We start from the raw sequence: 13,037 nt of genomic DNA on the forward strand, positions 1-13,037 counted from the left end.
TTTCTAGAGGGTTTCCTGGATCAACCTCTCTGTTACGTTGGCTCAAGAGAGACCAGGCCACCTCCACTTTTGTATATAAAGGCTGACTTGAATATTCTTCTTACTTAAACCCTGTGTTGGTCTAGACTCTCTGCTGCGAGTGGGAGAAACCATACTCAAACGAGAGCAAGCAAACCCCAAAGATGTTGGTGGTGAGTCCTTGGCTCACGTAATCGGCAAGCCCACACTGAGACCAGGGCTTTAGATGGTACCCCTGGGCTCCTGTTCTTTCGCCACCTCCCAGCTGGATGCCAGGCTGGGTCCTCCGGCTCTCTTTGCAATTGTCACTAGGCACCTCAGGCCAATAGAGGGTTTATGGCCCTTGATCCCAGAGAGCGTTTCCTGGTAACCTATGGCCGAAGTCCCAGGACTCTGACGGGCCTGCCCAGGCCAAGTAAGTGCCTGCCATGGCACCAGCCCTACCTGCCCCCCTTTCTGCACAGTGAGGGATGGCTCCCCAAAGCTGGGGGTACTGGGTAGGCAGATCCATTCACTCTGTACCCACGTGTGTGTTTGGCCTCACTGTCACCTCTCACGTGGGAAGGTCCGAAAAGCCCTGATAAGCAGTGTGTTGGTGCTGCCTGAGGCTGGAAGTTGCTGGCATCAGTTTGGACAATACCTGCTTTGTGATGGGGCAGGGGTGGGGGGATATATCCTTCAAGCCTCAGACATTCTCTCACCCACTCTGGGGGGGGGGGTGCTGGGAAGCCACTTCTGAGGGGCTCTGCGAGCAGAGCTGGAAATGCTGTGGCGGCTGCCCATCTAGCCAGGCCTGCCCACTCTGGGTCAGCTCTCCTGGTGGCGGTGGCGGTAAGAGGGGTGTTTTTCTGCCTGGACTCTGCTGAGGACCGTGGGATAAACCTCAATAACAATCTGGCCTGGACAGCTGAGTCACACTTCCTGACCACTGACTGGCCCCAGAGATGGGTTTTCCCGGGGAATATCTGTCCACATCTCGTGCCCTCACAGGATGAAGGAGGAAAAGGCCCGGGAGCCAGTAGGAGCTCCAACAGAGAGGATTCTCCTTATCGCACTTGACCTTGGGGCAAAGGATGCTTCTCTTGTCCCTCTAAGTGAATCTCTGAATTTTGTTTTTCAGTTTATGTATATCCTTGGGATTTGCCTCATAATTGAGCTCATTGGTGGTGTGGTGGCCTTGATCTTCCGGAACCAGGTGGGTCTCTGGTGCATGTATCAGCCATGTGTACGCTGAGCTCCCACCGTGTATGCCCTGGGCTGTAAACTAGGGGTGTGCAGAGAGTAGGGTAGATAATTCCTTGTGGAGCGTCCATTCTGCTGGGGAGATGGGCACTGAGCAAGTAAACCAGAGAACAAGAAAACAGAACAGGTGACAGGTGAGTGCCTGGGGTAGGCAAGGCGCAGGGGGAACAGAAGTCCAGACAGAGGGAACCACTGAAGCAGAAAGGAGCTTGGCAGGTTTGTGGACCAGTGTGCGGGCCACTGGGCTGAAGCGGGTAACTGATGGGAGGCATGGAAGGAAAAGTCGCAAGGGCCACCAAGACAGACCCCCTAGGTCCTCGTAGGCCATGATTTAGGGGCCACTCTACACGGGCTGTGTGACCTTGGGCAAGTCACTTAGCCTCTCAGATCCTCAGGATCTCAAGGCGTTATCATTCCTAGCTCTTGGGATGTGGGGTGAGGAGTTGATGAGAGAATGCATGTGAGAACCTGGTGTGGCAATGACCCCCCCCCCCAGTTGGACACTTGCTACACATTAGCTCCTCTGTCCTGAAGCCTGGAGAAGAGAAGGGACTGGCCCACGGTCCTGCAAGAAGCTGGTGGCTGTGCAGGGCTGATTTCCAACTCAAGGCTCTGTCATTTCTCCCATAGCCCATTCCTTTGTCTTCATCCTGGCCTTGGTGTCGGAGGTGGGACTTGAGGAGCAGGGCAAGTTTGCACAACTTCTGCCCTGTCTGTCCACCCCCTGCCTCCACCCTCCCCACGCAGACAGCTTGGGCCCTGGCGCTCCTGGGCATTGTTGCAGGGCAGTTGCATCAGGACTGCGGCCAGTTGTCGCTCTTATCAGAAGTTGAGCCCAAGGCAGCATCACTATCCCGGATCCCTCAAATGACCCGGTGTTTGACTCCTACCAAGCTCCTCATGCGCGCAGCTGGATCCTGGCCCGGGTGGGAGCAGGGATGGGCCTTAAACACAGCCTTGTCTCCACCCCCGGAATATAGGGGCCTTCTTTCCATTTCATGGACTCCAGGAGAGGGGAGGGGAGATTCCCATCTCAGTGGAGTCAGTGAGGCACAGAGAGGTTGGGAAAACTGAGAGCACACAGCAAGATCGAGTCGGCTCAGTCTTCTTTTTCAGTTCTTTGTTCCTCCCCGACCCCAGCTTCACTGAGGTATAGGAGACAAGTAAACTTGTAATATATTCAAACTGTGCAATGTGAAGTGATTACCACAATCCAGTTAAATAACACATCCATCACCTCAGACAGTAATTTTTTTTTTCTTTAGTGAGAATACTCAAGACCTATTCTCAGCAGATCTCACATATAGAATATGCTGTTGTTAACTATAGTCACCACGACATGCATTAGAACCCGAGAACTTATTTGTCATATAACTCAGAGTTCGTACCCCTGACCAACGTCTCCCTCTCTCACCACTCCTACCTAGGCCTTGGTAACTCCTTTTCTGCTCCCTGGTTCTATGGGTTTCCCTTTCTTAAGAAACTTATTTATTTATTTGTTTATTTGCTTATTTTGAGAGAGAGAGAGAGAGAGAGAGAAAGCATGAGCAGGGAAGGGGAAGAGAGAGAGGAGAGAGCAGGAATCCTAAGCAGGCTTTGCACTGCCAGCACGGAGCCCAACACGGAGCTCGAACTCATGAACCATAAGATCATGACCTGAGCTGAAGTCAGAATCTTCACTGACTGAGCCACCCAGGCTCCACTACCCGCCCCCCCCGCCCCCCCGCCCAACTTTTTTGTAGATTCCACATATAAGTGATACCATACAGTATTTGTCTTTCTCTGTCTGGCTTATTTCACTCAGCATAATGCTCTCTAGGTCCATCCGTGTTGTTACAAATGGAAGATTTCCTTCTTTTTTTTTTTTTTATGGCTAAAGAATATTTCATTGTGTGTATATGCAATGGATGAATATACGTACGATACAATATAAAAATAAAAATATAGGGGCGCCTGGGTGGCGCAGTCGGTTAAGCGTCCGACTTCAGCCAGGTCACGATCTCGCGGTCCGGGAGTTCGAGCCCCGCGTCAGGCTCTGGGCTGATGGCTCAGAGCCTGGAGCCTGTTTCCGATTCTGTGTCTCCCTCTCTCTCTGCCCCTCCCCCGTTCATGCTCTGTCTCTCTCTGTCCCAAAAATAAATAAACGTTGAAAAAAAAAATTAAAAAAAAAATATATATATAGGGGGTCTTGGGTGGCTCAGTTGGTTAAGCATCTGACTCTTGATTTCAGCTCAGGTCATGATCTCACAGTTTGTGAGATCAAGCCCCGTGTCAGGCTCTGCACTGACAGCCGGGAGCTTGCTTGGGATTCTCTGTCTCCTTCTCTCTCTGCCCTCCCCTGACTCATGCTTGTTCACTGTCTCTCTCTCAAAAATCAATAAATAAACTGTAAAAAAATAAAATAAAAATATATGAATTAAAAAATGTATACATATATATCTCCATCATCCGTCAATGGGTACTTAGGTTGTTTCCATAGTTTGGCTATTGTGAACAATGCTGTACTATATATAGCCAAAGGATATATTGCACCATTATTTTTAATTTTTGGAGGAACTTTCATACTGTTTTCCATAATGGTTGTGCCAATTTACATCCCCACCTACAGCGTACAAAGGTTTCCTTTTCTCCCCTCCAATATTTGTTACCTCCTGTCTTTTTGATAATAGCCATTCAAACAGGCATGAGGTGGTATCTCATTGAGGTTTCAGTTCGCATTTCCCTGATGATGAGTGATGTTGAGCGTCTCTTCATATGCCCGTTGGCCATCTGGATGTCTTCTTTACGAAAACATCTATTTAGTCCCTCTGCCCATTTTTAATCAGATCATAATTGTTGTCATTGTTGTTTGCTATTTAGTTGTAAGGTTTCCTTATACATTTTGGATATTAACTTCTTATCAGATATATGGTTTACAAATATTTTCTCCCATTCTGTTGGTTGTCTTTGCGTTTTTTTTTTATTATTTCTTTTGTTGAAACTTAAAAAAAAAAAAGCTTATTGATTTTGAAAGAGAAAGAGTGTGAGCAGGGGAGGGACAGAGAGAGAGGGGGGGGAGACAGAGAGAATCCCAAGCAGGCTCCATGCTGTCAGTGCAGAGCCTGATGTGGAGCTTGAACCCACAAGCCGTGAGATCATGACCTGAGCTGAAATCAAGAGTCGGATTTTAACCAACAGAGCCACCCAGGCGCCCTGAAACCTTTTAGTGTAATGTAGTCCCACTTATTTATTTTTTCCTTTGTTGCTTGTGCATTTGATGTCAGATCCAAAAAATTCACTGTCATGACCAACGTGCAGGACTTTTTCCCCTATGTTTTCTTTTAAGAGTTTTGTAATTTCGGGTCTTATGTTTAGGTCTTTTATCCATTTTGTGTATGATGTAAGCTGATGGTCAAATTCATTCTTTTGCATGTGGATATCTAGTTTTCTCAGCACCATTTAAGAGACTATCTTTTTCCCGTTGTGTATTCTTGGTGCTTTTATCAAAAGTTAGTGGGTATGACTGGGTTTATTTCTAGGCTCTCTATCCTGTTTTGTCAATCTGTATGTCTTGTCTTTTTTTTTTTTTTTGCCAATACCATACTATTTTGATACCTATAGCTTTGTGATATAGTTTGAAATCAGAAAGTGTGATGCCTCCAGCTTACTTTTTGTGCACAAGGTTGCTTTAGCTGTTTGAGGTCTGTTATGGTTCCATACAAATTTTAAGATTATTTTTTCTATTTCTGTGAAAAAAGGCCATTGGAATTTTGATAGGTATTACATTAAATCTGTAGATCACCTTGGGTAGTGTGAATAGTTTAGTAATATTAATTCTCCCAATCCGTGAACAAGGGATAACTTTCCATTTATTTGTGTTGTCTTCAATTTCTTTCATCAGTGTTGTATGATTTTCAGTATACAGATCTTCCACTTCCTTGGTTAAATTTCTCCCTAAATAGTTTATTCAACTTGATGCCATTGTAAATGGGTTTGTTAATTTCTTTTTTTTTTTTTTTGGATAGTTCATTGTTAGTGTATAGAAATGCAAATGATTTTTGTATGTTGATTTTTGTATCTTGCAACTTTATTGGATTCATTTATTAATTTTGACAGATCTTTGCTGGAGTCTTGAAGATTTGTATATGTAAGATCATGTCGTGTGCAAACAGAAAATTTTACTTCTTCGTTTCTGATTTAGATGACTTTTATTTCTTTTTCTTGCCTAATTTCTTTGCTCTGGCTTAGGACTTCCAGGACTATGTTGAATAGAAGTAGTGAGAGTGGACATTTGTCTCTTCCTGATCTTAGAGGAAGAGCTTTTCCTTTTCACCATTGAGTATGATGTCAGCTGTGGGCTTATTATGTATGGTGTTTGTTATGTTGAGGTACATTCTTTCTATACCTAATTTGTCGAGTGTTTTTTTAATCAGAAAAGGATGTCAAATTTTGTCAAATACTTTTTCTGCATCTGTTAAAATGATCATGTGACTTTTATCCTTCATTGTTAATGTGGTTATCACATGGATTGATTTGCAGATGTTGAACCATCCTTGCATCCCAGGGATGAATCCCATTTGATCATGGTGTATGATCCTTTTAATGTACTGTTGAATTTGGTTTGCTGATGTTTTTCTGAGGATTTTTGCAGCTATGTTCATCAGAGGTATTAGCCTATATTTGTCTTTTCCTATAGTCTCCTTGCTTGGCATTGGTATCAGAGGAATGTTGGCCTCGTAATGACTTCAAAGTGTTTCCTCTTCTTCAATATCTTGGAAGAATTTGAGAAAGATTAGTATTAATTATTCCTTAAGTGTTTGGTAGAGTTCACCAGTGAAGCGTCTGGCCCTGGACATTTACTAGTTTACTAGTTCCTGACCCGTGATTGGTCTGTTCAGATTTTCTATTTCTTTTTTAACTTTTCATTTTATTTTTTCATTTTTTGTCTTTTTATTAATTTTTTTAATGTTTATTTTATTTTTGAGAAAGGGAGAGAGAGCAGAGAGAGAGAGGGAGATACAGAATCCAGAGCAGGCTCCAGGCCCTGAGCTGTCAGCACGGAGCCCGATGCAAGGTTTGAACCCACTAGCTGTGAGATCATGACCTGAGCTGAAGTCAGACGCTTAACTGACTGAGCCCCCCAGGCGCCCCTGTAGATATTTTTTTTCTTGACTTTCTAGTCTCTACTTCATTTATTTCTGCTCAGATCTTTGTTATTACCTTCCCTCTCTACTAACTTGGGGCTTGGTTCGCTCCTCTCCTTCTGCGTCCTGGAGATGTAAAGTTAGATTTTTTATTTGACATTGTTCTCTTTTTTTCTTAAGGTAGATGTTTATCACTATAAACTTCCTTCTTGTGACTGTTTCCGCTGCATCCCCAAAGTCTTGGTATGTTGTGTTTCCATTTTCGTTTGTCTCAAAATATTCTTTTATTTCCCTTTTTCTTTGCCTCATCAGTTATCTTTTCGATCTGGTGTCACTACCTGTTCCTCCCTTTTCCCCTTTTCTGCTTTTCAGACTGTCTGCTCAGAGCTGGAAGATCGGGGTGTTGGTTCATTTCTCAGCAGCCTGAGGGGAGAGAGGTTTATTCCATTCGTCTGTGGGGATGTGTTTCTGTGCAGCCGCTGGGCTCCCAGCCAGCCTGTGGCTTTCCAGAGGTTACGGAATCGTGCTTTCCTGGCTAGAGCCAGGTCCAGGTTGTGGTCAGCAGCATCGACTGTTTTCATAAACGGTACCCTAAGTGAGCAGCAGTTCTGGTTTCCAGAGCACTCTCACAAAGGCGGCCCAATCAGCCATCTTCCCAGTGCCCAGTAGCTCAGCAGGGGCCATGACACTCACCACTCCTTCTTCCACCAAAGGACCTCCACCCCCTAGACCTCACAGCTGAGGACGCCGTGGGTCAAGGTCAGGGCTGAGAGTTTCTCATTATCTCATTATCCCTCAAACCCTGAGGATTGGATTGTGTGTCCCTTCATGGGGCCTGTCAGGGGAGGGTCTCTGTGTGCAACCCAGGAAGGACCCTCACCGTCAGGGCTCTCAGCTCTTTGGAGGCTCATCGTGGGCCACGTTCTCATATGCCTGTGATGCAGAATTCAAAATCATTGAAAAATGAGATAGGAAATTATAAATGCGGTCAGATCTCCACCATGAAAAAACTAGGCCTGGAAAAATCTGGAAGATAATAGAAATATTATCATATTAACTTTTATATCCTCTGAGGGGTAGGGCTAGGGTGATTTTTATTTCTTCTTTGTATTTTTTCCCTAGCTCCCAAATATTCTTTTTCTTAAAATCATGGGAAAAATACCACCTAAAAAAAACAATGTCCCTTCCAACCCGAATGTAAAATATGAGACTGGCCGATGGTGAGGATAGGGAAACAGCCTGGCTGTTGATGGCAGTAGGAAGGGGCGGTGTAAGGTGGAGAAAAAGGTGAGGAGCCATGAAGGTCCGCTTCCAGGAGGAGGTGAGTTCGCGATTCCATTTCTCCTCACCAAGAGGAGAAGACATATTTCTCTGAGACACACTGTTAACAAGTCTGGCCCCACGGGCTACCAGTCAAGTCTAAGTCGCTCTTGGTGACAAGTGGGGACACATTAGGCTAACGACCTCACGCTGGGTTCCCAGGAAGGTGCACGGGCCATGGCCCCAGCCAGGCAGCAATATATAAACATGCTCCTGGATATAAGGAAGAAAGTCTCCATCCCTGACCCTGGGTGGGGTTTCTGCTGTCAGGCATGACCTGGTGGTCAGACTGAAGTGGCTTCTCTGTTTGTACAGAGCCTAGTGGCACTGAGACCCGAGGGCCCGGGCATCTGAAGTGCAGTGTCCTGACCCCAGCCAATGGGAGGAGAGTCTGAGTGACCTCCACAATGGTTCGCGTCTCACCTTGACCTCGTAGTACTCCAGCTTGCTCCAGGACCTCTCCCGAGGGTGTAGGGGTGTGGGAGGAGGGCAGCTCCTGCCCATGTGTTCCCAGTCAGGCAGAGCCGAGCGGGACACCCAGAGGGTGCCGGGCTGTAGCTGGTACACCTGTATGCCCGTCGCAGGCCTCCTTGCCTCTACCTTCCTTCTGCTACCAAGGCAGGGGTGAAGAGTGGCCTCTTTCCTGGCCTTGACCAGAGGGTGCTGTGGTCACACCCAACACCGGGCCAGGGAACGGTGGACAGCACCCAGCCTGTTTTTTTTTTTTTAATCATGGCCCTGGCACTAGCTGGTTCTGGACATGCCCTTGAAGTTCAGGGGCAGGGAGAAAGGAGAAGGCACGGTGGCCCGCTTGGCTGAGCACACAAACGTATATATCTTTCCCATCTGGGGCCAAGTAGAGAAGGTTCTGCTGAGATCTGGCCAGACCCTCACAGCCGGGGTGCCCCGCTGTGGACAGAGTGTGGGAGGGACAGCTGGAGCCCCAAACACCTGCGAAGCTGAAGCATGGCCTCCTCTCCCTCGGGATTAAACCCGTGACGTCCGGCCAGGTCTGAGGAAGGGTCTAGCACATGTTCCGGAGGACCTTGTAGCTTTCTCTGCTCCTTTTTTCTTGCTTCCTGGGTTCTCTTCTGGTCTTGCTTGTTAGATGTGGGCCCCCTCTCAGGACTGGAGGCAAGAGGACAAGTCCCCACAGTCTGGGGCACTGAGGGAAACCCGGAGGTGCCGGCTCAGCCCAGGTGCAAGGGAAGGAAGTCCTAGGCCAAGCACCCGCTTCCACACTGTGGGAACCGGGCTGGTACCGGTGGCAGTGGGGCCGCAGCCTGGGGTCTCGGGAGCTGAGGAGAAGGCAGCGGAAGCTCCATCCCCAGAGGCCAGGCAGGAGGCTCCTGCCAACGTCCTGCCCCTCCTCCCTTCTCTGCCTGCTCCCAGCCTCCCAGCCTCCCAGCCCCGGGTTGCGGCTGCCACGGGTCCCACTCCCTTGATTCCTCATTCAGTTTTTTAAAGTTTATTTATTTATTTTGAGAGAGAGAGAGAGAGAGAGAGAGAGAAAGCACAAGCAGGGGAGGGGCAGAAAGAAGGAGAGACAGAACCCCAAGCAGGCTCCACGCTGTCAGTGCAGAGCCTGATGTGGGGCTGGAAGTCACGAACCATGAGCTCATGACCTGAGCGGAGATCATGACTTGAGCTAAGACCAAGAGTCGGTCGCTTAACCAACTGAGCGGCCCAGGCTCCCCGATTCCTCGGGCTCCCCAATTCCATTTAAAAGCAGAAAGCACCTCTACTGGGAAAGCTGCTGTGGAGGCTTTGGATAACTTTAAGACTAGATTTAAAAGAAAGAACTAGAAAGGACAGGTCTTTGTAGCTTGCCTCTGGTGGTTTAAACACCGTGCTCTGAAAATCTTGTGGCCTTTGATGTTTGCTTACTCTTTGCTTAGTTTAGCCCGGGCCATGTGGCCCCTGAGGCCACATATTCACGGTGCCACAGGCAGTGCATGCACACAAGAACACAAGAGCAAGTGTGATCCGAAGAGGTCCCTGAGGAACTGGGGACGGTCCACGCAGCCTGGGACATCTGTTCCTCCTGCCCATTCCACGGACCTCTGGCGGGGCCTCCCTTCCCTGCAGGGGCCCGGCTCAGCTTACCAGATGGGAGGCCTGATTTTCACAGAGGCCTTTTTCGGAGTCAGCATGTTTGGAAAGTGCCCAGAGACTGAGATGGTTTGGAGAGAAAGGTCGGAGCGGCTCACCAAAGAGGGAGGGAGAGGCTTCTCCCCTCGGCTGACCCTGCCCCGGGCCTCCTGCCCTTATCCCCTGCCCCCCAGCTCTAGCCCCGGGGGAGTCCCAACAGTATGTGACCCAGTAGAGGGGCGAGGAGGTGGCCACTGGACTGGGGTAGGTCCAGGGGGACATGGGGGACTGTGTCTGCAATGCCTCGAGAGTTGACTGAAATAGGCCCTGACCCTGGCATCACCCCTGCATCTCCGCTCACCCAGGGGCCCCCTGCAGCGTGCCGTTCAATGCCATGAGCTCATTCCCTTGCCCTACCCTGGGTGGCAGACCGGCCCCACCCTAGTGTCCTGTTTCTTAGGTGCCCCCAACAGTGTCCCAGCTGGCTGGCCTGTCCCTTCATCACCCAGAGGGGTGGGCACCCAAGGTTAGAAAGGTTTCATGGCCCGGGGCCTCTGAGAAGCGTGGGCCTGAGGCCAGGCGGGTCCCTGCTCTGCGTGGGTTGTGCGGCCAGCGGCCCATGCCCCGGGATCAGCGCAGGGGCTGAGGGCTGGTGAGAGCACGGTCGTTGGTGCGCCCGTGAGTGGACTTGCCCCACGTCCCCCGCAGGCCACCGTCAAGGTTGTCGGCTCCTAGGTCTGCTTCTGAGCAGCTGGCCTTCATCAGCAGAGGGTTTTCCTTCTGGCCACAGAGATAGGCTTCCCCAAGCCGGTCTCCTTTATTGTCTTGGCTTTGAGCAGTGAGTGTCGGGAAGCACGTGGCTGATGTACCCTTTGTTCCTCTCTTCCTGATACTGGAGATGATGTGGGGAGATGACCCCAAACTGAACCTTGAGTTCTTATTTTGGCTTCTTAGTGTTGTCAGGCTGGGGGTTCGCCACCTTGGTTCCAACATCTCTCTGCCAGTGACCAGTGAGGTGACTGTGGTCAGATGGCCTCCCTGGGCTGCAGGGTGTTTGTGGGGTCCCAGGCTAGCCGCTGGCTTTTGTTCTGGAGGCTGTCTACACTCACATCTCTACAAGGCAGAGGACCGTCCTCCCCATTTTGCAGGTAAGGAACTGGAGGCTCGGATATTAAATGCAGCGTCCGCGGCCTGGCTGGCTGCAGGGGCCTGTTCTTGACTCTGAGCCTCGACAGCATCTCTCAGCTTAGTCGTTGGTCCTCGGAACTGGAAGTTACCTTAAAGACGGGCCTGCAGGTTTGGTTCACCAGTGGGTAACTCAGGCTCAGAGAGGAGAAGTGGCTGTGGTGGGGCCTGCAGCCCAGGACCAGGCCTGGGACCCAGGGCCCGGTTTTCCCAGGGGCGCCCACAGGCGCCTCCCCTGGGGATCGTCTGGCTCCAGAGCCAAGAATGCCCCCTTTGTGCCAGCACGATCTCTGGTGATATGCGGGCCTCCCCGCTCTGAAAGCCCTGATTGTTGCTCTGAGCTTGGGGTTGGGCTGCCCACACTCCTGCCCCCACCCCTGCCCGCTGTGGGGCCTTTTGTGCTCCTGGATTTCAGCACAACAGCGGAGCTGTTGATCCAGAAGGCCCAGTGTGACCGGGAGAGGGCGATGTGCCAGCACCCCTCCCGGTCCGAGCTAGGGGGTGGGCCTTTTGTTCAGGCCAGAGCCCCGCAGCCATGAACCGCTGGGGAAGTGAGGAGAGCTGATTTCCAGTCCTGGCCAGGCCCCTAGCCTGCCTGCTCTGTGCCCTGGCAGAGTCAGGCCCCTCTTTGGGCCTCAGTTTCCTTATCTATAACGCAAGAGCTTGGATAGCAGCCAAGAGTGGAGAGGAGGTCTGGAGGACAAAAGGAAGACTCACTTCAGGCCTGTCTTTGGACAGTGGAAGGAGCACCAGGCAGGCACCAGGGCCAGCCCAGTACCAGCCTGGCATGGCTGCTTCCCTGGGGAAGGGCCCCATCTCTTGGGTCCTGGCCTATCTGATCTGTATGGGAAAGCGTGTGAATCACTCCTGCTTAGACATGGCAGAGGGACTAAAGCATCAGATGGGCACGGGGGGCATGGAGAGGGTGAGGGCAGGGATGTGGTGGGGCGTTCGTGCAGGCAGGGTGGGAGCTCCTTGGGCACGTGGGCACTCTGTTCCAATCCCGAGTCCTGGGAGACCTTGGGTTGGGCTCAGGGAGGGGAGGTCTGTTTCTTTCATACTGTCTCCATCTAAATAGACCATCGACTTTCTGAATGACAACATTCGAAGAGGAATCGAGAACTACTATGACGATCTGGACTTCAAAAACATCATGGACTTTGTTCAGAAGGAGGTGAGCCAGGCGCCGTGGGTCAGACACACCTGCCATGCCCTTTGGCCCCCCGACTCGGGACCCTGCTCAAGAGGGTGAGGGTGACGGAGCAGTGGCTTGTCTGCTCCCAAAGCAAGTAGCTGGCCACGTTGGGAGGCAATGGTGTGCCATGGACAGCCACCAAGTGTGGGGCCTGACCTTCTCAACCAGTCCTCTGCCCATGTGCCTGGCCCAGAATGTCCTTACTCTTCTTGTCTCTCCTTAGTTACCACCCTCCCCTCCCCCCCAAAAGAATAAGGTCAGGTAAAACTACAAGCCACCCTACAGGGTCCCAGGGTACCCTTCTCTGATGGGCAAAGACCATCTTTCCTTGAGGTGGGAGTGACCTCCAAGCCACCCAGTTCAGAGTCCGTTCAGTGACGGGGAGCTCACTCCCTGTCAAGTCAGGGACAGCCCTGATGTGGAAAGAGCTCGTCCCTGATCCCACATCCTCCTGCATTGGGGAACAGAACACGACATCCCCTTTTTCCCCATAGCACTTCTGTGAACGCAACGATTATCATTTTGGGACACTGTTCTTCTCCCCACAACGTCTACCCAAGTCTGTCGATGCAATGATAAGCCCTCAGTGGCTTCTACACCTCGGTCTCATTTAGTCCTGAGCCTCAGGTTCCTCATCTGCATCGGGGAGGGGGGGGGGCATACGGATGGCCCCTCGCTCTTGATGTCCTGATGTCATTGTGCCTTGACGTTGCACTTCTGGGGACATGGCCTTGGGACCTGGTTCCCGTGCTAGCCGTCAGTGAGAACCAAATCTCACCGCACCCAGGGCCACCCGCAGTGGCCACTCCCTTGGCTCAGGCCTTCACTGTGGTCACAACAGGTGCAGCCTCCGGGAGGCCCCT

The 13,037-nt window shown here is 50.6% G+C and overlaps 1 protein-coding gene across 1 annotated transcript in view; it reads left to right on the plus strand.

Moving 5' to 3' along the window:
• Window positions 1-13,037, plus strand: part of TSPAN15 (tetraspanin 15) — a 50,263-nt gene that overhangs the window by 27,973 nt on the left and 9,253 nt on the right. Inside the window, exons 3-4 of the mRNA XM_045437649.1 lie at window positions 1,139-1,213; window positions 12,058-12,153. Of these exons, the coding sequence (XP_045293605.1) occupies window positions 1,139-1,213; window positions 12,058-12,153 (171 nt within the window). The remainder of the gene's footprint in view (window positions 1-1,138; window positions 1,214-12,057; window positions 12,154-13,037) is intronic.

Source organism: Leopardus geoffroyi, chromosome D2, assembly GCF_018350155.1.
Source record: "Leopardus geoffroyi isolate Oge1 chromosome D2, O.geoffroyi_Oge1_pat1.0, whole genome shotgun sequence".
In the NCBI taxonomy this organism is placed as follows: Eukaryota; Metazoa; Chordata; class Mammalia; order Carnivora; family Felidae; genus Leopardus; species Leopardus geoffroyi.